The sequence below is a fragment of the Equus quagga genome, unplaced genomic scaffold (assembly GCF_021613505.1).
Source record: "Equus quagga isolate Etosha38 unplaced genomic scaffold, UCLA_HA_Equagga_1.0 73442_RagTag, whole genome shotgun sequence".
Lineage (NCBI taxonomy): Eukaryota > Metazoa > Chordata > Mammalia > Perissodactyla > Equidae > Equus > Equus quagga.
The window spans coordinates 1,354,739-1,379,076 of NW_025802777.1; the positions used below are offsets into that span (position 1 = coordinate 1,354,739).

A 24,338-nucleotide genomic window follows, 5' to 3' on the forward strand; every position below is an offset into this window, starting at 1 on the left:
ATCCCTTTGAAAGACAACAATCCAAGAAAACATATGGTTACAGTATTCACACTTTAAAGATTGTCAGTCCATGGACAAACATGACTCAACAGGAAGATCGCTGGGTGATTTCTTTCACCACCTGCCAGAGACGGACCGTCCGCACCCTCTGGGGAGGTTTGAGGGTGTCTAAAGAGAACAGCGCCCCCACGCCCTCTCACACAGGGAAGGATCGGGTCAGCTGACAGGTGACACAGAGATGACCCCTGGGACCCTCTGGGGCACGGTTTTAGCGACATTGCTCTGTGCTCTGTGAGCTGGCTGCTGCCTCTGCTCACTTCACTCTGCACACTGGGCAAATACTTACATTCATTTTACCCTCTGGAACCAAACACTGAAAGCTGAGCTAGTCCGTCAGCTGGAGCTTGTCTGGGCTCCAGCAGAGCCCGTCCGGACCTCTGTACGACAGCTGAGCAGCCGGGATAACAACATGCTTCATCTGGGTCTCAAAGCACATTCAAAAGTATCCTTCATAAGGAAGGATTTCACAGGAGCAAAGTCAGGATCGAATCTGTTCACTGAAAATGAAAGCTCAGCGGGGTTGTCCGAGGGCTGGAAAATGGGGTCTACAGGGGCAAAGTGAGCACAAATATGCTGGGCAGTGGTTTTGTAAATGGAAACGGCTCTCCATGTCGATGCTGTTCAGAAGCACCTTAGCCAGTCACGGGAAGACGTGAAAGGAGCCTCAGGCTACGTCCACACATGGGCCCTCTCTCTAAGTGACCTTTACCCTGTTCCTCTGGATGTGGTGAGTAAGAACTGAGGGCTCGAGAAAACTGACCTCAGCTGGAGAGAGTGACGCTGTGTCACTGGGCATGGAAGGTGGAACCCAGGCTGGCGTGGCTGGTCGAACCCGACACAGCCCGGTCTCCAAACCGACATGGTTTGCACAGCACTCAGCCAACCACCTCCGCCCCAGCGAAGGTGACTGCTGGTGGGGGCACGAAGCAAGGACCCGAGCACGAGTCCACTCTGAGTGCTTTCACTGAGCCAAGCGCAAGGGCCCCACGGCTGAGATGGGCAGAGGAAGCGGGTGCGGGCGGCAGGGGAGAAGGAGGTGGCCGGCTGGCTTCCACAGGGCCTCGTTTTAACAAGTCCAACAACATCAGAATTTAAGCGAAGTTAAAATGATCTTGGAAACTTGTGCAGACTTGACTTAAAATATTAAAAACTCTTTATAAATAAGGAAAGCAATACCTGCTTAAAAATGTTATTCTCTCCCCAGAAAGAGTTGACAAGTTTTTCTTTTAAAGCTCACGAAATTTTTTAAAAGAAATTTCTATGTATTTCTTGCTGCCTTCTAAGTTATCTAGGAAGTACTCTCCTATGATTTACTTAAATTAATAAATTTTAGAGAAAAAGTCAGTTCCAGAAAAAAATCTGCCCTAGCTCAAAATATCCCTCAGTGTAACCCTGGTCCATAAACAATCGCTAGTGCTGGACCTCAAGAGCTGACGATCTTCCCAACCGCAAAACCATCCCTCGGAAATGCCTGAGTTTTGGGCATCCCACTGAAGATTGTGTAAAGACTTTCTCTGTGAAACCAGGGGCCTGTGTTCTGAGAAAAAGCCCACTTGCAAGTAAAACAAACACAAAACAAACCAAGGCAAACAAAACCCAGTCTACTCTTCTGGTTCATCCTGTCCCCAGAAACGGAAGTCCTGAAATTATTCCAACTCTCCTATGACCAAGCCAGAGGGTAGGGCTCTGGAAATTCCAAAGCAACAACGTACAAGGAGAAAACATCGACACCAGGGCCAATAGCAAGCGTGCGAGAGCCGATGGCAGGGAAGTCTGCCATCGCGCCGTCATCAGGCCCAGTCCATCTTTGTCACTGCATGGACATCTGTGAATCATGTAACAAAGCTGAGTGTGTGTTATTCACCCGAGCTCTGAGCCAATGGGATGGAGGACATTTTATATTAGTTTATAATAAACATTCTATGCGTAACATATGGCTAACTAAAAATTCTAGAGCAATACACAGCTAACATGGTATAGTAACCATTTAACTGTAGTCAAATTTAAATTAGACTGAAATGTGTATGGTAACAGCTTTCAACTGATTCCTGGCGACCATGTCACTTAACGTCCCTAAGTCCTATGTAGCAAATACCTTTAGATATATGTTCAGATCAAGTGTAAACTACAATCTGAGCATTTACATATAAATTAAAATTTGAAGATAATTTCATTACATAGCTTTTTCTTTTACAGTAGTAAATGTCAATTACTACCCTAGGATAGCAGAGAACCATGGACTGCTAGCTAACTTTGGGCAGGTTCATTAAATTTGGTCAATTCAGCACACTCCAAATGGAAATGGTAAGCATGTATTGTTTCTTCTCTAGAAATCTCATCCTCAATATAGTCATAATCCAATTCATAACGAATTTATAAAAATAGCCTTTTATCCAATAATTCCAGCAAGGTAAAAATAGGAGATTCTTTTTATATATAGCAAACGAAACAGGCTCACGGAATATGAGAGAACTTAAGCATATTGGAATCGCGTACATTCACCACGAGGTCACACTCAGTTTATTGTCATGTGTTGCCATCCACCTCACACTGGCAGCGTTAAGGTGCAGATGCTTCTTTCAAAGCCATGAGCCACACAGTAAAGCAGCCCACTGAGACCTGCTGTGACCACCGAACTAAATGAAAACCGCATGATTTCTTAGAAAATGGCAGCACTAGTCCTTAATCTAATCAGGAGTTCACAGGGGTGTTTGTCGTTCATCACATTTTTAGCGTTAAACCTTTAAAGAACTTCCTTAAAAACCCACACATACACACACACACACATACAACGCACACACACACACACATACATACACACACACTTGAAAGAAGTCGCTGCACCAGCAAAAACGCTCTTGAAGCCGACTATGAAATACAAAAGTGCACTCTTCTATATCTACATATAAAACATATTAGAAATAAAACTGTGTAAAATGTTTGCTGTGCAAACTATAAACAGTCAGGCCGTCCGCCCAGGTCCTGGCGCCCAGCCCCTACTGCAGGGAGTCGCTGTTCTCCAGGACCAGCCCGCCGATGTGGGTGGGTGCCAGCGCAGCCCCGCCATCCCCCGTGCTGTCCACAGACTCATCCTCGCTCTGCTCCGCCATCATGACCTGCTGTACTGCCAGGGTGGCCCCATCCGAGGACAGAGACTGGAGGCTGTCCACATTCATGCTCACAGGTGTGGTGATCGTCACAACAGCTCCTGCGGGGGGCAGGACACGGGTGGTCACTCTTCAGCTTAGCGCTGGCAGGGGAACACATTTATTACTCAGCTGGGTGCTGTCTGCTTGTGTGACCTCATGCCCAGACCCCCATGTGTTTCTGGGATGCTCAACAGGAAACTGCCTCTAGAATCGGCCTCAGACCTTGCTTGGCTGATAAACTCAGGCTACAGCAGGCCTCTGGGGGTCAGGACTATAAAGAACCCAGACGCCCAGGGCGGACAGTGAGTGCTACAAGGAGAACAAGAGGTCCAAGAGCACAGGAAAAAGGCTGACAAGACGAATCTAAATGGGCAAACGGGAAAAGGAAAACAAGTCAGAGCAAGGACAAGTATGAAAAGGAAAAAGAAAGCAAACCTGTGAGGGCTGATGCCTGCCTGTCTCCCAGTCCAAGAGCAGAGGAGCGGAGACAACCCAGGGGCCTACGGGTGGCAGGGAGGAGGGATGCTGAGCCATGGAATGCTCTGCTGCTATTAAACACAACCCAGCAGATCTCAGGTGCTCGCCTGCAAGATCTCCAGGTGTACCAACAAGTGATGAAAGCAAGAGGAGACAGTACGATACGCTATATTGGTCCTGGGGGAAAACTTCTAAAGAGATGCGTTCATTCTTGTCTACGCAGAGCATCTGATCCCACATGCACTGGAAGCACACACAGGAAACTGGGAATAAGGACTGTCTCTGGACAACAGTAGACGCCAGAGGGAGGACAGGTTCACTGTTCACTGGCTGGTCCTGTTTGAACTTCTTCCTCGATAGACAAGTATTGCTTTTCCAAGCAGGGAGGGAGGGAGAGAAATAATACCTTTCTAACTAATTCTTGGATTAAAAGAGAAAACAAACCCTGAAAAATAGAAATTAGTTAAATACGAATGTGAGACCACTACATATCAAAACCCAAATGATGGAGCCGCAGCTTTAAATGCACATAACACAACTTAAGAGAGGTGAGATGGAAACAAAAGAAGCGCGACTCACAGCCCACTGTGAGGACCCACCCGACCCCAGACTAGCGCGGCTGTGGCCGCCTTGAGCCCTGTGCAGAGGACGGACAGTGTGGGTGGGCAGGAGACGACGGAGGCCAGGAAGAACCACCGGAAAGATCAGAGCTCACCCTGCCAGACAGGGAACAGCTCGAATGCACGGGGCACCGGGTGGAGCCCCAGCCTGGGGCAGAGCACTGAGGGACCATGGAACAAGGACAGTCTCAGAAGGAAGGCACACAGGAATGAGACTGTCCCAGGTAACCGAACTGCTGGACAGAGCTCCAACACAAAAGCACCCCCAACAAGGCAAAACCCACAATGTCTGGCCCCCAGGCAGAGCTGACAAGGCCTGCCAACAGCCAGGAAAACAACCCACAGTGAGGAGAAGACACTGGCAACGGAAACCGACCCAGAACTGATGGGGCTTGGAGTCAGCAGAGGAGGACATCAAAACACTCACTGCAACTGTTTTCTATGTTCAAAACCTAAGTAGACCCATGAAAGATGAACGACCACGTGGAACGGCTAGAGATGAAAACTGCACTGTCTAATAGGAAAAATCCACTGGATGGGATTAGTGGGAGGTCCAACATTGCAGAAGAAAAGCTCAGTGAAGCTGAAGGACGGAAATAGAAACTAGCCAAATGAAATAAAGGAAAAGAATCCAGAAAGAAAGATGACAAGGCATCCGTGACCATGTGAGTTTAATGACCCAAGAGGGACAGCTGGAGTCCCTGCAGGGGCGGGTGGGGGTGGGAAATATGTTTGAAGAAATAACGGCCCCAAAGTTTCCCAACCTCATTACAGTACACTGCTGAGTGAAAAAAAGGAAGAAGGAGATGATAATGCCATTTATATACACTTAAAAATACACGTGCACAGAACCCTGCAAGATTTGGAGAACTCACGGAAACAGAAAGATGCTTATTACACACATCAGAAGGATGCTGACAAGGCGAGAGGGGCAGGGCCAACGGGAACCAGCAAAGTGAAGCGAGGGCCGCAGGGTCCACACAGGCTGAGACGGGCACAAGGCCGAGGGGTGAGAACATGACTCAGTGCTGTGCACCGAAGCCCGAGGGAGAAGGAAGATAAAAAGGGAACAAGGCACAGCATACACCGTCCAGTTGCGTCTTGAGACGGAGGTGACATTTCACCCATGTTGTGTGTCTTCTCGGTCCCCAGTGCCACACCGTCAACAGCTCTGCACCCTCCCTTAACGAGCATCCAGAGGGGGCTTCTGCAGACAGGGCCTTCCTCACGTTTCAGTGCAAAAACAGACCACTGCATACACTTTGGTTCCCCAGACCCAGAGCTCACGGGGAGCCAGGGTCATCCAGCCCCTTCGCTCTCATGTTCGCCACCACCTGCCCTGTGCCCCTGACCTCGTGGCCCTGGCCCCACGGCCGCTGTCCGTACCTTCCGACATGGTGAGTTCATTCGGTGGCGGCTGTGCAGCACCGGACGCAATGGAGTCGGGCCAAAACCTCTGAACCGGTCTGTTCTGAGCAGTTTTTTTCTTCGTTTTCGGAGTTTCTGAACAACTAGAATCCAACATTGGCTGAAGAATTCGTCTTCTGGCATTGATGAACCTGAGCATTGACGTGGACAAAGGAAAAACTTACATCAAAATGGCCTTTCTAAAGACCTCCTGCAGGGGCGACAAGTCCTTCCAGTAAACAGGCTGCTTCACAAACCACCCCCAAGCAATCAGAATAACTCATATTCTCTATTACAAATATTTAAGAGTAATGACAAGCATATTGTGTGAATATCCAGAAAAACAGGGTAGGCTGCTTTTAAAATGACTCGTCTGAGTCAAGACCAGCTCGGCTGTGGCCCTTTTCTTCACTTTAACTCATTTACTCCCGGTCTGTGAACGATATCCGGGCTGACACTGATGAGACTGTTGAGGGTGCGAGTTTGACGTCATTTTCTCTAAGGAGGAGAAGGTTAAAGCAGCAGAGCTGTCGGGCCTGCAGGCTCGTCACACCCGAGGCCTTGCAGCCCTGTCTCCATCTCAAAGCCCCGCTCGGCCAGGCCGCAGTGTGGATAGACGGCCCGAGTGTGGGCAGATGCCCCCAGCATGGACAGATGGCCCGAGCATGGACAGATGCCCTGAGAGTGGACAGATGGCCTGAGCATGGACAGACACCCAGGCCTTGAAGCACATGGGTGTGGACTGCTGTCTCGGGCCACCACAAATTAGGGCTCTGAGGTCAGAGTTTCAACTCTTTAAAAGACTATTCCCAACGACGAGCTATGTCTTAGACAGCTGAAGTCACTGGTCATTAAACTGTCCTAGACACGTGGCTAGCACAAGGACAAAATCCCCAACAGACTTCAGCTGCATTTAGAGACCAGGCACTGACTCGGTGCCCTGGCCCCACGTAGAGAGCACAAAGTACACGGCCACGAGGCGTGCAGGATGCAGCCTCCCATCAATAAAGACAGTAGTAATCTGAAAAGATGTAGAGAGAAAAGCCTGCTTTCCTCAATCTCCACCCTCCCAGAACCCGAGTTTGGCCTGCACATGTGGGACAGCAGGGGAGGGAGAGCCCAGGAGGCAGCCCGGGTCCCGTCTTTTTCCCCCGCAGTCTCTGGAGCACCCAGAAGATGCCTAATGCACATGCTCCCTGTTCCTGTCCATCTACACCCCTCGGCCACACGGCCACCACACACCTGTGATAGAAGTGAAATGACAGCCATTCTGGAAAGCACCCACCACAGCAGAGGCTGTGCAGATGCACACAATGCCCCTGACCAATCCAGAAACAGCTAGACCACCCAGCCCAAGGCGCTTTTTCTGTCTTCTTTTCCCCGGGGTATGAGCGACAAGGTAGTTAATCTCTTGAGAGAATATACTTGAAAGCTTTAAATTTTTGTTAACACTATCTAAAAAGATTTAACAGGAAATAATTCAAATAGTGTGGTGTATTATTCCTACTTAAAAATAATGGCCCAAATGCAAGATAACAGAAGTATTTAATGCAACACCACGCATACCTCCCGCACATATAATTGCATAAGTTGGGAGATTTTATCATTTATATTGGAACTTACCTGACTTTCAAGTTTACACTTTAACAGTTAAAATAAAAAGATAACAATGTTTACAAGTGGTAGAACTTGTGCTGTCTTTTCTTTTATGCACGCCAACTTTATCAAGCTGAAATAGTTTCCAACACCTGAACAGTAAGTCAACCAAAATGAGACAAATGACTAACAAACAAGATCTAAGTGTCCCCTAGACCCTAACGCCATGTAGTAAGGTGAACAGCTCTCATTTAAGGGGACGCACAGGGGCCCACCGTAACCTGTGACACCAGAGCGAGAACAGGATGGTTCCTCTATAAAGTAACTGTCACCCCGGGCGTCTCCCTCTTAGGACCCCAAGTCCTGCTGTAGCACAAGACCATATAGAGACGGAAGGCCGAAGGACTGCCTCCCTCAGTTACAGCTGAACAAAGCGACACAGGGGTTCACAAGGTGGCAGAGCTGCAGGGGGCCACCAGAGATCAGGACACCTCAACTGGCCATCCACCAATCAAAGCTCATCCGCGAAAATGTCACATTTTTGAATGAATGTGGGGGTTTGGGGGTAGTAATGCAACAGAGAAAGGCATTTCTAATCGGGAAGCAGGAAGTAGGCAAAATGTCCATAGTGGAAGTATAGATCATTAAAAATACTGAAAGCGTGCGCTGATTTATTTGTAAGTATCCTGCCACCAATTCCAGCGCTATGGTAACAGAGGATTCCTAGTTAAAAGAACTCATATTTTCAACCAAATTGTACTATGTATTCATGTCAGCATTGCCAGGTGCTCCCTTGTGCTGACAGCACAGTCTCAGAAAGGGGCACTCTTACCAGTTGTTGACCTGGAGTAGTGTCAAATTTGTCTGAGCAGCTATCTGCTTTTTCTCATCTTCTGTCGGGTACGGATGCTAAAAATACAAAGAAGGGTTACCATGAACTTCAGTCTTTAAAAAGGAACTCAAGACTACCTAGGGAAAGTAGAAGCACGCAAATCATCATTAGTAAAAAACTGTTAGGTGTCAATAGTGATTTTAGCTAAAACCTAACTTTAGTCTTATAACTTTTTTTAGAAATGCCCCAAACAGAATGAAGCATTTCTCCCAGCCGCCCTGGTCAAAGCACGGGCAGAGGAGTGGCGAGACAGAGACTGAGCGTTCAAGGGTGAGGACCATGGTGACACCGCCACTGAGGCAGCTGCCCACCCAGGGGCTCACTCTGTGCTGGGCCAGGTGCTGTTCTAAGCACCTGATGCCATCGACAGTTTCTGTATCAACTTCACTGGGGTATAATTTATGAACCATAAACTGCATCCATTTAAAGTGGATAAATGCTTGAGTTTTCACCCATGAAACCTCTGCCAGCAAGACAGACCACGTGTATCATCCCTGTACATTCTATAGTCATTCACCGATTCCTCACAACCACCTTCTGAGACAGACAGGGTCATCACCTTAGTTTACAGCAGAGGAAACAGGTGGGAGACTTCAGACACACCCCCCATCCCACAGCTGGATCAACAGAGGCGGCAGGAAGGGGCTAGGCAGGCAGCTCCAGGCCCAGCACATTCAGGGGACAGACTTCTACCTTGGTCACTGCGAGGATACACGCACACTGGGATGCACTGAGGTCATCCACGGCTCTCCAAGAACAAACCTCTGCTAGGTTAACATGTGCTGCCAGTAAAGAACTGGACCGAGGGCTGGGGATGGGAGTGTCTGTTATATGACTCTTTCTTCTACATACGATTAGAACATTTCACTTTAAAAAAAAATGGAATTAAACCAGAAGTAAATATCAAAATTCACAGAAGTACCAAAGGAAAATGATTTCTATCTACAGTAATAAACAATTTCTCCAAGACTGATTACCATCCACGTTTGAAACCAATAAGACATTTACTCTAAAATCTATATGCACAGAAGCCCCTTACTTTGGACTGACTGGGACCCCACAGAGTGAATGGCACCAACAGGGTAAGGAAGTGGGAGTTTACTTTGGCTTTTACTTTACGTGAACTCTCAGTATCTGCTGGAAGAGTCACTGTACATCTGGTGATGATGGAACAGCATCGGACTGATCTGAGCAGCAGACTATTAGTTTCCTGAAACTGATACCAATTCAATTTGATTCTACGGACGAGCATACGGCCCTGAGTTGGACGTTATGGAAACATAAATGTTGTTCTTGCCCTTTAAAACCTCATGAAATAAAAAGGGGGCAGGAAACCTAAGTACATAAATGAGAGGAAAAAAGGTAGTAAGTGCTGTCATAGTGTTAGGAAAACCACAAGGAGAGGACAGTGTTTCAAAGAAATAAGGGCAGAGAGATAGAAAGTGGTTCATATGACAAAAAATGGCATTTTAGTTGAACCTATGAGCAGGGGTTATTGTTTTAGAAATTATTAAAACATTCAGAGAAACTTACAAGGAAAATACCCAATCCCACCACTTATTTGTTTGTATTCTAATCATTATATTACAGATAGAGTTATTGGTTGTAATAATCAGTATACACAGAAATACGTATGCTCCACTTTTCACTTACTACCATTTACTGGAAGCTTCCTGGTGCTTACAGCTCTCATTTATCAGGGTAACCAGTTGTATAATATTCCATCAAATTGATATGTCCTAATTCACACACCGACTCATTTCCAATTAGTATGATGACCACCACTGTACCATCTTATCCACAAAACTTTTCATTTTCTAGTGAATCTTTTTAGGATACATGTCTACACATGGTCATACCGCCCAAAGATAGCACCGTTTTTTCTCCCTACATGTCCTGCCGTGTCCTGTGATGGGAATGGCTCAGCAGAGACCAGAGCCCCAGAGCAACAGAGAAGAGAGGAGCTGAGGGTCCTAGTGCTCAGGGAGGGGGAGCCGGGGCTCCTCGGGGCTTCCCTATGGGAAAGGGAGAGGGTCCCCCCTCCCTAGAACTGCTCAGCAACATCACGTGCCAGTTCAAAGCCAGGAGCCAGTCGCTCCCTCAGACCCCCGTCCCTCAGCAAAGGAGCCTGACTCCAGTTAGAAGAAAAGGGGGCTGCCCAACAGTGACAAGGGCTAACCTCCCAGTGGGACATGAGACGACCAAGACCAGGTGCTGGTCTCAGGGTTCCCAGTCAGGGCAAGGATGGAGACAGGTGACAAATGCAGGTCTTGGGCCCAGGTGGCAGGCGCCTCCAGAAGGGTGACAGACACCTCTGCTGAGCCACACCGGCACTGGGATGGAGATGGTGAGGAAATGGGTGCAGCCGAAGACACTAGGGTGATGACGGCATGAAGCACAGGGGCAGGTCCAGGCTGACCCCCACAGCTCTTAGGAGCAGCCTGGTGGCCTGGGCCACGCACACTCCAGAGAACCCTGAGCGCAGGATGGAAGTGCCTGGCTGAAAGGCTGGGTCATGAGCCACCAGGCAGCTTTCTGCCAGACCTCCTGAACTCCTGCACTCCCGACTACACAAGTGGCCTCTGCCTCTGCGCCCGAACACCCTGGTGGGCTCTCCTCCCCTGCACGGACACGGCTGTAAGGGCAGGGACGTCCACTTTCCCACCCCGTCCCACCACGAGCTCCTGGTCATTCTGACCCTGGCTGCCAAACCGGGGTGTCGCTCCTGAAAGCTGCTCTGGGTCACTCGTCTCTCCCAAGCTCAGCAGTGTGAGGACAGGGGCCTCAACCAGCTAACGAGTGAGTCCTGCCATGACATCCATTGGCAAGCATGTGCTTCCTACGATAGGACGTCTTCACAGAGAAGACGCGGCCACGAGCCAAGGAGGACAGGTGGTGCACGGACACAATGCGGAGGAGTCAGCACTGCCTGCTGGCCAGCTCTGCTGACCTTGCTGTCGACAGGCTCAACTGTACATCTCCACCTTTGACCTCATCACATCTCCCTGTCAAATCCAATACATAAAACTGCCATTTTCCAGGGTTTTGCCCAAATGCCTCTTTTCTCTGCCCACTTCTCTAACTAACCTCACCTCACCGGTCATCGTGCATGGGTACCTTCTCTCAGGCGCACATATACAGTCAATAGGAGCTGAACTTATTCCCTTTCCACCAGGGGGACCTCTCGTTTATTTTAAGTTTCTTGAAGCGATGTCCTCCGCTTTTTGGTAACTCTCTCTTCTGTCCCATGCTCAACCCATTATGGACAGTCAACGAAACACTGATACTTAAAACCAGGCCTATTAGCCCATACAAGTAAATGTTTTCTAGGAAATAAGCCAGAAGGAAAGGCTCTCTGAGGGTCTTGCTGACGGCGAGGCCACCCCATTCTTACCCCTATGTGCTGGAAGAGCCACGACCTCATCACATTGGTAGCGTGCTTCGGCAGAACTCCCCTCTTATTCTTAGATGAGCCATCATCTTGATGCAAGATGCTTAGATCTTGGTTTAACTGTAACTGGAGCTTTTAAACAATTGAAAAACAATGTTAGAAAGCATAGAAATTATGACATATCCAAGCAGCTTATGAATGCAGATGGAGAAAATAACCAAGGATGCTATGGATAAAGGACTTATTTCAGTAAAGGCATATGCTCAGTATGGGCTAATTTTTTGAGGATATGGCTCCCTCCACATTATCACTGTCTACACTATGTCTCAACTACACAGAGGCCCCTGGTCTGGTGAGGCAGACAGGATGGCTGCTGAGAAGGCCTTCGAGTCGTTTACTCTGCACACAGGCGAATCCCACTTTCCTCTCGTCCACCACCTGCTCTCATCTGGCACCCTCTACTAATAGACATGATTACACCTGATTTCCTAGCCTAAAAGAGATTTCAAACAACCAGTGAGAACGGACAGGGAAGCTGAAAGTGCCACAGACGAGGAGGTCATGCCCATTGAAGAGAGGGGAAAGAAACAAACACACAATGTGCAGACTAAGGCACCACAAAGCAACAGGGTGACGGCCTCAGCAGCCACTTAAGACAGTGCCTCCCTCACCCCTGAGAAAGCATGAAACACATCCTGTCCATCCATTTCAAGAGGTCAGGACGTGCGGAGCGCTTCTTGGACAAGTGTCTTTCACATGAAGGTGAGAAAAGCGCTGATGTGAACGAGGCCGTGCTTCAGGCCAGGCACGCGTCCCAGGTGCAGCGTCTCGCCCCAGTGGGCCTGCAGAGATGGGGTCACCAGTGTCCACCACTCAGACCAGGGGAGGACACAAGCACAGGCACATGAGGGACATCTCTGCTGTTCTCACGCTTTAACTCAGGGTTCACATATGACTCTATAAATAAAGGAACGTCAACTTCTGTAGGTCAATCTCGGTATGGCCTACTCATAGACACAGTTAAAGGATTTTCTGCACTTCCTCTAGATTTACATCATTTTGGATAGAGTCTTTTTTCTTTTTTTTTTTAAAGATTTTATTTTTTTTTCCTTTTTCTCTCCAAAGCCCCCCCCAGTACATAGTTGTATATTCTTCGTTGTGGGTCCTTCCAGCTGTGGCATGTGGGATGTCGCCTCAGTGTGGTTTGACGAGCAGTGCCATGTCTGCGCCCAGGATTTGAACCAACGAAACACTGCAGCGGAGCGCAAGAACTTAACCACTCAGCCACGGGGCCAGTCCCTCTTTTTTCTTTTTTTAAAGACCGGCACCTGAACCAACATCTGTTGCCAATCTTCCTTTTTTTCTTCTCCTTCTTCTCCCCAAAGCCCCCCAGTATATAGTTATATATTCTAGTTGTAGGTCCTTCTGGCTCTGCTATGTGGGACGCCACATCAGCGTGGCTTGATGAGTGGTGTTAGGTCTGTGCCCAGGATCTGAGTAAAACCCTGGGCCACTGAAGTGGAGCATGTGAACTTAACCACTGAGCCATGGGGCTGGCCCCGGACAGATTCTTAAAAGGCCTGAACACCCACCTCTAAACAGACAGGATTTAGGACTTAAAGGAGACAGTAAGACCACTAACTGTATCCATAATTTCTTAAAACTCAAGATTATTACTAAGGGCATAATTGTTTTTTGGAATGTATTTGTTTATTTGTTAAAGGACTGAAAGCAAAAGGTATTAAGCACCGCCTCAGGTTTGTGTGTACAGGAAAAAGAATGGAAAATGAACTTTTAAAACTAGTTTTAAAGCACCAGGCCCAAAATTTAGCTTGCCTGCCTTATCTGTCTCAATTCAATATATGATCTTCCCCATGAAATCTGACATGTGCTTCAGTGTTGCTTTTTTTGTGCAGGGTTAAAGCAGATGTGGGCTCAGAAATAGACAAAGTGACAGCTGGCTGCGTGGCTCGCCTTCACGGATGCCGCCAAGGGGACCTGGGACATGCCAACTAAGCCGCGAGAGGAAAGCAAGCCGAGGGCCGAGAGATGACCCACTGGCACCGGCTGGACTCGAGCCCAGCCTGGCCTGGACAAGGCAGGGGGATTCAGAAGCCTAGGAAACTGGCTGGAAGTCCGTTTAAGAAGCACTGAGCTCTCCAGACAACACCCCTCCCCCATCATTCTCTGCAGATGACCCACCTGCCTCCACCTCTGCAGGAGACTCTGGGTTTCTTTCTCGAAGAAACAGACTAGAGGCTGCAGACTCAGGGCAGACTGAGCACAGCTGGAGGGTGGGAGTGAGGGGCAGGGCCAGAAAGAGGGGTGAAGAGAGCCAGCCCAGCCCACACCTGCTCCTGCCACTGTGCTTATGCCATAGGCAAGAAATCAGAGTCCTTCTCTGGAGAAACTGAAGACAAGACGAAGGGATGGCAGAATATGGAGGTCAGCCAACAGAAAAGGCAGCCTGCCAAGCCCAGCACTGGACAAGCACCAAAGAGCTTTCCAAGTGGCTCATGTTTACATTTAAAAGGACAGCTGAATGGCCCCAAACACTTGAAAGCCCCCATCACAAAAAACAGACACCAAAGTGAACAAACTTTGAGATGCAGAGGAAACAGAGAGAAGGCAAATCCAAAAAAACTGCCACCATCCATGAACCAAAAATAAGATGCTACTTCAAAACAAAGAGAAAAGCACAGAGAGGGAAGAAGGGCTCTTAGAAATTAAAACTACACCGAAAATCTAAAACTCAATAGACGAGTTGGAAGATAAAAGAAAATCTCTCAGAAAGCAGACAAAAAGTAGATAATGGAAATTTAAATACAAAAACCAAGAGACTTGGTTCAGAAGGCACCATGTTCACTTACTACAGCTCCAGAAAGAGAAGGTGCATGTGGGGGAGACTGTCACAGAGCGAGTGCAGGAAAATGTCCTAGACCCAAGGACACAAGCTCCTTCTGGCTCAGTACCAAAGACTCAGAGAAAAGAGGAACATCTAAAAGCAGGGAAAACACAAAAGATAGAAAAACAGAGCCACATAGACCTTCTCAAAGCGACCCTGCTGCCAGAACACACCCACAGCAGGCCTCCGGACTCTGGGCAATCCATTTTCCACCCGGAATTGTCCTTGTGAGCAGACTGCATATCAGTATGAGACCAAAATAAAGTCATTTTTAGGTTTGCAAAGTCTCAACAAAATGTACCTCTCATGCACATTTTCTCCAGAAGTTTTCAAAAGGGGAATAAAACCAAGAAAGTAGAAAACATGGGCTCCAGGAGACGGAGTCCTCAAGGGGATGTCCAAGGAAAGTCCAAGAATGCACCCCGTGCCCTGCGCCCGGCCCAGGAGTCTGGGAGGCTGGAGGGCTCCTGGACGCACGGCCCCAACGTGCTCCCTCACAGGCCAGGCGCAGGGGAACCAGAGAGGGTGTTGGAGAACATGGGAGGATCTAGCCATCGACACCGTGAACACTTAGCAAATGGAAAAAACAACAGCTATTAACTCGGGCAGAAACAAACATTTGAACCAGAAAAGCACTGTAATCAGAAACTGGGGTGTCCTTGGTCATGACGATGCTAACACTGAAACAGCTCTGACTGCACTGTGATCTAAAGGAGTTGGGGAGACACGTGACAAGTCATGGCAAGGCATGGGATGGAGAGAGCAGGCCCCTTACCAAGCATAACAAAAAGCCAGAATGAGACGTTTAAGGGGTGAGTCAGGAAAGGGGATTTTTATTTAGAAATATGGGGCAAAATGCAAAAGAATGGCTAAAAGATCTGAAATGGTTGCCTGAGGGGAGTGGAGGGTGGCAGGAACTGCGGGAACCTGTCCCGGACCTGTCTGCACCCAGACACGCTGAGCTACGGCACAGCAACCGCATAAAGCAACTAAAAATCATTGTACAGAGAAAAACAGGCAAAAAACCTTATCAGAGGCCAAACCACAGCGAAAACCTAAAATATATAAATAACTTGTACAAATCAGACTCTCCTGGGAACAGGGAAGGGGCGAAGGGAGAGGAAGTCAACAAAATCTCAGCCCCCCAGCTCCTTGTCACTTTCTCCAAACTGTCTTTAAGTGGGTTTGCACTAGAAATGTAACTAAAGACTTTCAGCCGAGATGCCCGAGGAAGAGAGTCACACTCTGGCTGCTTCTGATGGGCTCTGGGCCCCCATGGCGGCCGATCCTCTTCTGGGGCAGGGAGGCTGCGCTAAAATGGCCCCCGTGTGTGCCCACGACCCCCAGCGCCCAGCCAGACACCCTGAGCAGGGATCCACCAGGGGGGATGGGGATGGCACGAGAGCGAGTGCTGCGAGGGCGTGTCCGCGACGGCCACCACTGCTGAGATTCAGTCAGGAATAATGGTGACTGCCATAGCGACAACACAAGTCCTGATAGACAATCACCAATTTTCTTGACAAAACCAACCCTGACAGTTTCTGACACAAAAACAGAAACTGTCACTGGTAAGTTACTCGCCCTGATTATCTGAAGCACAGCAAGAACTCAAATTTTAGCTCAAAGAGAAGGAAGAAAAGAGCCCAAAACAGCCCAAATAGCTAAGCTAGAATTGGACGTCGAATGCATGTTTCCTTCAAAGAACACCCCACCAGGGCTCGGGATTGAAACTCTTCACTCTCCTGTTACAGCCCTGAGCAGCTTCCGAGCCCTCCACCCTGGAAGCCACACACAGCCGGGGACATGATGGGGAGGCGACAAGCTCACGGGGCCTCCCAGGGCCACTGGGACCAGAGCAGAGGCAGCCCACAGGCGGCCAGGACGGGAGCTACAGTCGCAGGTCCCTGAGGGAGCAGGGGGTCAGGTGGCAGGACAGGGTGACCCCCTGAACTCTCCCAACCGCTGTCTGCACTGGTGGCCCGTCTGCAGGAACACTCAGTCACGTAGAAAACTTCCTTCCGAAACAGCAGGCGGAGGAAGCCCTCCTGGGTAAGCGAGGCCTGACTTTAAGACGCGCTCCTCTGAAAACAGTGCACTTCGACACCGGGAAACGCTCTGCGACCGCCACTGCTTCGTGCTCACAGAGACTGTAATGGATGGAAGATGACGGGGAGAGGGGGTGGGTGGGGTCGAGGGACAGCATGGCGGGCATCCAGCTCTGTCGCTTCTGCCCGGAAGCTGCCTCCTATGCTCTGGGAGCTGGTGTTACTAGGAGGCAGCGGGCTGAGCAGGGTGGAGAGGGGAAGGAGGAGCCCTCCCACAGGTTCCTCAGCAGGGTGTGGGAGGGCGACAACCAAGTGCCCAGACAACCAGAGGAACAGGCCGAAGCCGGGCTCTGTCCAGCTGGTGCACAGCAGAAAGGCCCTGGAGAGCTCTTCAGAGCCCACAGGCCCTGCTGGCAGCTCCCACTGGAAGTGCGAGTGGGCCTTGGCGTGGGCTGGAAGACCTGACTGGTGGCTCTGCTGTGACCCACCAGGGGCCGGGAAGAATGTGTCCACACAGCCTCGAATCCCCTGAGGTGAAGACAACCACACACACCAACATCAAACTGGACAACAGTGGTTGCTGGGGGGGATCATGGTGACTTTTCCTGCTTCCTTAGACTTTTCTGAGCTTTGCAACTTTTTCACAACGAGGGAGATGAGGAGTAAGAAAGAAACAAAACATTGACATTCAGCTTACTGGAGACTGCTACATGAGGCTGAGACAAGGGTCTTCACACAGAGGGACCAGCTCAAGCCTGGTTCAACCAGCACCCCGCCCCATACAGCATGCTCCCCCAAAGCTCTTCCATAGGCATGGCACACGCACCTGGGAGTTCTGGATCCTGATCGTCCCGGGCGACAACGCCTGTGTCACTACCTGGCCTTGGGGAGTCACGACTGTGACAGGCTGATAAACTGTGCCACCTGAAAAAGGAAGAAAAAAGTAAACCACTTTTAAGTCTCAACAATTTAAAACCATTCTTCTCAATATTCTTATGGAAGAAATAAAACCTCTAGTTTGACAAGCTTTTTAAATCATTTCAATGATCAGCAATACTTTGCTAGCTGACTTGTTGCTACGAATTATTAAAAGGAATTCACTGGACAAGCCATGCTGGAGTGCCCACGGCAGGCAGGCACAGGGCCACCCAGGCACCCCACGCCCTTTACGACACGCACAAGGCACGGTTAGCTTAGGGGTCTGCAATTCCTCCTTTTGCTAGCCTCTGCTTTCTACTTTTCCCCACAACTGGCACATATGACAGGTCTTGGCCAAAGGTGTTAGATAACAAATATTTTTATTATAGTTATTTTTAATCAATTGTGCTTTCATGCTCCTGTGGGGGTTTCCCTCTGTGCTATTACAGGGGATTTTTAGTATAAATCTCACCCCTCCTTACATGCCCCATTCCACTTTCAAGACGGTTTGGTATTTGCCATGTTCTAGATGTACCAGAGAACTTAGAATCTGTCCCCTTCTTTTTTTTTTTAAAGATTGGCACCTGAGCTAACAACTGTGGCCAATCTTTTTTTTTTTTTTTCTGCTTTATCTCCCCAAATCCCCCCTGGTACATAGTTGTATATCTTAGTTGCAGGTCCTTCTAGTTGTGGCATATGGGACGCCGCCTCAACATGGCCTGACGAGCGGTGCCATGTCTGTGCCCAGGGTCCGAACCCTGGGCTGCCACAGCAGAACACGCGAACTTAACCACTCAGCCACGGGGCTGGCCCCTGTCCCCTTCTTGTAATAGTTTTTATTATACAAGTAATACTAAGACTGCATTTCTATTTGCCTGTCATCAATTAATGACACAACTTAGGATTTTCTAGGTGCTGCTAAGAGCACAATTAAAAACTATGCTATTTGAAAATTACAATTGGTTTTCGCTATATATTTTCAACCCCTATATGAAACCTTTTCTCCCGATATTTTTTGGTAGGGAAAGACAATTTGCAGAAAATATTGTTACTGAGAATTAACAAGAAAAAAGCACTCAAAGACCTCTAGATTTTGGCACTCCTACCTCAGGAATTGGCATTAATTAAAAATTATATTTATGTACTTCTTTGTTCTAATATAAAGGACTTTTTTCTGCAAAAGCTCATAGAAAAATCATCTTTTTCCCGCCGTCATACCTGCCACTGTTGCCATGGTTACGTTCCCCTGTTGCAGTGCGGATGCTGGCACCACGATCCCCTGGGGCCCGAGAGTGCCTGTGATGGCACTTTGAATCTGCTGCCGATCAGAAACACAGAGAGACGGGATTATGAGAAAACAGAAAACAAAATCCATGTTTAAAACTTCAAAACAAGTGGCAAAAAGGTATCGTCAGTAAAGGAAAGCTGCTTGAGAGAAGGAGCATAATCAGATGACAAGCCCTCCATAGAGCATGACTTACATATCTGGAGACCAAGAGGTGTGAAATCGAACATTAAATATGATGATCAGGATTGAGATATCAGTTTCAATTTGGCTTCCAAAAAGCTTATCTTTCAACTCATCACCATATTAAACACACCTTAAACCTGGGAGGTGTGTCTAGGAAGACCAAAACCGCCTCATCTCACCACACACCTTTTCCATTCCATTTGGCTCAGACTCATGATTTTCTAAGAACCAAAGCCCCTGGACAGGATGAGCATATTGAAAAGATGATGCCACAGCAATGGGGCGTTCTGAGCAGTGCTGGGGGTCACCCCTGGTGCTGACACAGTTCTGGACCTGCCCTTCCCACAGCAGAAAGCACATCTGTGCCCCTGGGGTTCATGTCTGTGGAGTGCTGGGCTGGGCCTGGCCTGCAGCAAGCTCCATGAAAATGTCTGTCAACAACACATTGGAGACCCTCTTCATGTGAAGTTAGATGCAAACGGGCTACTGTGGTGGCTGGATTGGCAGTTGGCGAGGGAGGCCTCTCCTGCACCTGGCATCCAGCACGGGGCCTGAGCAGCACAGGCACCAGGTCTCTGAGCAGGTAAATAGCCTAAGTGGACGTGTCCAAAGATGATCACTCTGTGGGCTACCACATGCATTTGAATGCACCAGCTTTGGAAGGTACACACAACATCTGCCACATTAGTTTGGTCAGAGTAAAAGTTAAGCCATCCAAATCAATAATCCAAGCTCCCACATCAAGAACCTACAAAAACAGGAACAAAATGAAACCAAAGCAAGTGGACAGAAGAAAATAATAAAGATCAAAGCAGACATCAATGAAATTGAAAACAGAAAAAGAACAGAGGAAAATCAATGAAAAAAGAGCTGGTTCTTTGAAAAGATCAATACATTGACAAAGTTCCAGTGAGACTGACGGAAAAAGAGGGAAGACAAATTACCGATACCAGGAATGAACAGCAGAGATCACTACAGACCCTGCAGACATCAAGAGATGAAAACGGCCAACTGAACAACTTGACACACCGGACAACTTCAACAAAATCCAGTATGAAATAGATCACTGGAATAGCCCTATAACTAGTAAGGAAACTGAACTCGTAATTTAAAAACTTCCAAAAAAGGAATCTCTGGGTCCAGGTAGTGTCACTGGAGAAATCTATTAAACAGTCAAAGAAGAATTAACACCAATTCTACATAACCTCTTCCAGAAAATAGAAGAGGGGGAATACTCCCCAATTCATTCTATGAGCTTGTATTATCCTGGCTACAGACCAATATCCCTCGACATAGGCACAAAAGGCTTAACAAAATATTAGCAATCAGAATTCAGGAATCTATATAAAAAGAATTATGTGCCATGACCAAATGGAGTTTATTCCAGGAAGGCAAGGCTTGTTCAATATTCAAAAAATCAAGTAATGTAATCTACCACATTAACATGTGAAAGAAGAAAAATCACATAGACATATCACTCCATGAGGGAAAGCATGTGACAAAATTCAACATAATAAAAACTCTCAGAAAAATAGGAAGAGAGGGGAACTTCCTCAGTTTGATAGGGTATCTAGAAAAAACCTACCATTAAAATTATAATTAGTAGTGAAAGGCTTATGAATACTGTCCCCTAAGATTGGGAACAAGGCAAAGATGTCCACTCTCACTGATCCTATTCAAGATAGTACTGGATGTATTGGCCAATGCAATAAGGAAAGAAAAGGAAATAAAAGGCATACAGATCAAAAAGGAGGAATTGGAATTGTCTCTATTTGCAGAAGACGCAACTGAATAGGTAGAAAATCCTAAGGAATCTACAAAAAGGACCTGTTAGAACTAGTAAGTGAATTCAGCAAGGTCACAGGATACAAAATAAACATATAAAAATAAACTGTATTTCCACGTACTAGCATGGACACTGAAGTTAAAAATATAATAACACTTACAATTGCTCAAAAACAGGAAATACTTAGGTAGAATTCTAAAAACACATGTGCAGGACTTCTATGGCAAAAACTACAAAGCACTGATGAAAAATGACAGACGAGTACATAAACGGAGAGACATACCATGTTTGCAGACTGGAAGAGTCAACATAGTAAAGATGTCAATTCTCCCCAAAATGGTATACAGGTTTAATGCAATTCCTATCAAAATCTCAGTAACATTTTTTGTAGATATAGACAAGATTATTCTAAAATTTATACAGAAAGTCAAGGGAACTAGAATAGCTAAAATAATTTTGAAAAAGAAGAATAAAGCAGAAGGAATCGGTCTACCTAATTTTGAGACATATTATATAGCTACAGTAATCAAGCTATAAGGTATAAACACACAGATCAATGGAAGAGAAACACAGAAATAGCTGCTACAAATAAGCCGAACTGATTGTCAAGAAATGTGCAAAAGCAATTCAATGGAGGAAAGACAGCCTTTTCAACAGATGGTGCTGGAGCAAACGGACATCCATAGGCAAAAAAATGAACCTCAACCTAAACCTTCACATTTTATACAAGTTAACTCAAAATGGGTCATGGATTTAAATGTAAAATATAAAACTTTTTTTTGGTGAGGAAGATTGTTGCTAAGCTAATATTGCCAATCTTTCCTCTATTTTGTATGTGGGATGCCCCCACAGCATGTTTTGATGAGCGACGTGTAGGTCTGTGCCCGGGATTGGAACCCAAGAACCTCGGGCTGCTGAAGCGGACCGTGTGAACTTAACCACCATGCCACCGGGCTGGCCCCAAAATATAAAACTTTTGGGAAAAAAATAGGAGGAAATCTTTGGGATCTAGGGCTAGGCAAAGAGTTCTTAGACTTGATACCAAAAGCACGACTCCTAAGAGGAAAAGTTGATAAATGGGACTTTATGAAAATTAAAAATGTTCGCTCTGCAGAAGACCCTGTTAAGAGGATGAAGAGCTAAGCTACAGACTTGGAGAAAATATTTGCAAATCATACACCCAACAAAGGACTAACATGTAGAATACTCTAAAACTTCAACAGATTTTTTAAAAAATCCCCTTAGAAAATGGGCAAAAGACATGAGCAGACATTCTACCAAAGGGGATGTACAGATGGCAAATAAGCACATGAAAAGATAGTCAACATCAGGAGCCATCACAGAAGTGCCAATTACAACCACGAGGAAATGTCACTACACACGATCAGAATGACCAAGACATAACACAGTGCTTTGACACGGAGGGACCCCGAGGACACTGTGCTGAGTGAGACAAGCCAGACATGAAAGGACAAATACTGTGCGACTCCCCTTATACGAGGTCCCTAGAGGAGTCAAATTCATAGAGACAGAAAGTATTACAGTGGGGGCTGGGGGTTGGGGGAGGGGAGAATGAGGAGCTGTTTAGTGGGAACACTGTTTCAGTTTGCAGAAGATGGAAAGTTCTGGAGATGGATGGTGGTGATGGTTGCACAAGAGTGTGAATGTGCTTAATGCCACTAAACCGTACACTTAAAAATGGTTCAAACGGTAAATTTTATGATACGTGTACTTTATCATAATTTTAAAAAATAATAAAAAACATATTTAAAAAAAGAAAGGAAAGAATGATACTCCATCCTCCAGAACATGGGATCTGGGTCCAGTACCCAGATGGAGGCCTCACTTCCTTCATGCACGAAGCCTGATGGACAGTCTCCCAGCTTGGAGTTCACGTCCAGCCCAGGCGGGTTCAGAGACCTAGAAGCTCCTTTGAGTAGCACAGCCATTACGACAGGCCCACTATTCTGAAAGCGATGGAGGTCTCAGGAATCAATGCATTTCACCCTCGCAGAGGGTACAGGAGCTGAGCAGCAGAGCAGGACCCAGACAAAATACCTGGGACTGGACAGGGGAGTACGGGCTTCCGGGCTCTCCACTCAGCAGAGTTTCACTGTTCATCTTCGTTTTTAGACAAGCGATATATCGACTGCAGAAGTCTTTGCAGAGTTCATTAACCTTTTCCAGCTCAAGAAGATGAATGCGCAAAACCTGGATTGCTTTTACCATCTACAAGCAGAGAAAATGAAGACTTTCAGACAAGACAAAGAGAGCATGATGGTAACTTACACTCATCAGCACACGAGTACTCTCAGTTAGTAGTGGGAACACTGCATAGCCAGGGCATCTGTACTGGCAATAACAGAGGGGGAATAACATGAGAAATAAGGCAAAGCAGCAAATCATTCCAGCCTCGTTGACCTGTGGTTTGGGATCTGGGCTCCATGTGGTGTGCGGGGAAAACAGACAATCCCACGACTGGCCTCAGTGAGCCACAGGACCAGGAGACAGCCGGGCCTCAACCAGCTCCATCTCAGACTCATTCCATGACGGGCAAGTTACTCACCCTCACTCTGCTCCTGTTCATCTATAAATGGGGGTGAATCCATACCTACCTCATTGGTGGTTCTTAATTTCGATAAAGTTCAACTTATCAACTCTGCCAGTCTTCATGGATTGTGCTGTTGGTGTCAAGTCTAAAAACTCTTTGCCGAGCCCTAGATCCCAAAGATTTTCTCTTACCATTTTTCCAAAAGTTTCACAGTTTTATAGAAAGTCACTAAGTTTTGGGGTAATTTGTCCCACAGCAGTAAATAACTGACACAAATAATGAAACCATTAGCATAAGCACCACTTGCCCGTGAAGCCACAACCCAAAGCTCAGCTCCTTCCCCGTGACCTTGGTGGTGGTAATTCACAGGAATTTGGGGAACGAACCGATCAGTCGCTCGGTCAGTAATGAGAATTATCAGTCACTAAGCACTGCGGGGCCTATGCTGTGACACCCTCAGGAGAGACTCGGTTCCTGTGGCCTGGGAGACTCTGCTACAAGTGCCCCAGTCAAGGATGGCCGTAGGACAGAGATTCAGAGGCAGAGAGAGCTTCTGGGCCTCACCCCAAAACGGCAGGCACTGTAGCCCCATCTCAGAGAGGAGGAGACAAAGTCAGACTCTCGCCTACAAAATCTATTAGGCTCTAAGAATATGTAATGAGAAATTTAAAACAAAAAGCAAAAAACTAAGATGCAGGCAATTTATTCTGGAAAAAGATTTCCACCTGCTGCTAAGGGCCTGACTAAGGTTTGGTGAAGAGCTGGCAGGTTCCACAGGAAGTACAAACTCTTGGTTACGCTGTGGCCGCACGCCAGAAACAGGGGACAGGGCTCCCCCAGCGCGGAAGGCACCACTCCCTCAGGTGCAACAATGTTAACCCCAAGAATTCCCCTTTCCTTCGGAACGCACAGAGAAGCCTGCATGCTGGAGCACTGGCCCTGGGAGCAGGGGGCTCATATGAGACAGACCGGCTTCAGAGGAAAGGCCCCAGGAGGCAGTGAGGGCCTCGGAGCCTTTATTACGCCTGCCCCTGCTCTGTGCTTGTCATGGGACAGACCAGCTTCAGAGG

At 47.5% G+C, this 24,338-nt stretch overlaps 1 protein-coding gene across 5 annotated transcripts in view; it reads right to left on the reverse strand.

Moving 5' to 3' along the window:
* Positions 1 to 2,913: 2,913 nt before the first annotated feature.
* Positions 2,914 to 24,338, reverse strand: part of PKNOX1 (PBX/knotted 1 homeobox 1) — a 57,713-nt gene continuing 36,288 nt past the window's right edge. For 4 of the 5 annotated variants that reach the window (XM_046651639.1, XM_046651643.1, XM_046651641.1 and 1 more), the window contains exons 6-12: positions 22,776 to 22,946; positions 18,679 to 18,778; positions 17,369 to 17,466; positions 11,596 to 11,724; positions 8,142 to 8,218; positions 5,693 to 5,865; positions 2,914 to 3,268 (exon numbers count right to left, since the gene is read on the reverse strand). In XM_046651639.1, the coding sequence (XP_046507595.1) occupies positions 3,057 to 3,268; positions 5,693 to 5,865; positions 8,142 to 8,218; positions 11,596 to 11,724; positions 17,369 to 17,466; positions 18,679 to 18,778; positions 22,776 to 22,946 (960 nt within the window). In that variant the 3' untranslated portion in view covers positions 2,914 to 3,056. The remainder of the gene's footprint in view (positions 3,269 to 5,692; positions 5,866 to 8,141; positions 8,219 to 11,595; positions 11,725 to 17,368; positions 17,467 to 18,678; positions 18,779 to 22,775; positions 22,947 to 24,338) is intronic. The other variant, XM_046651644.1, reaches the window with a different exon arrangement.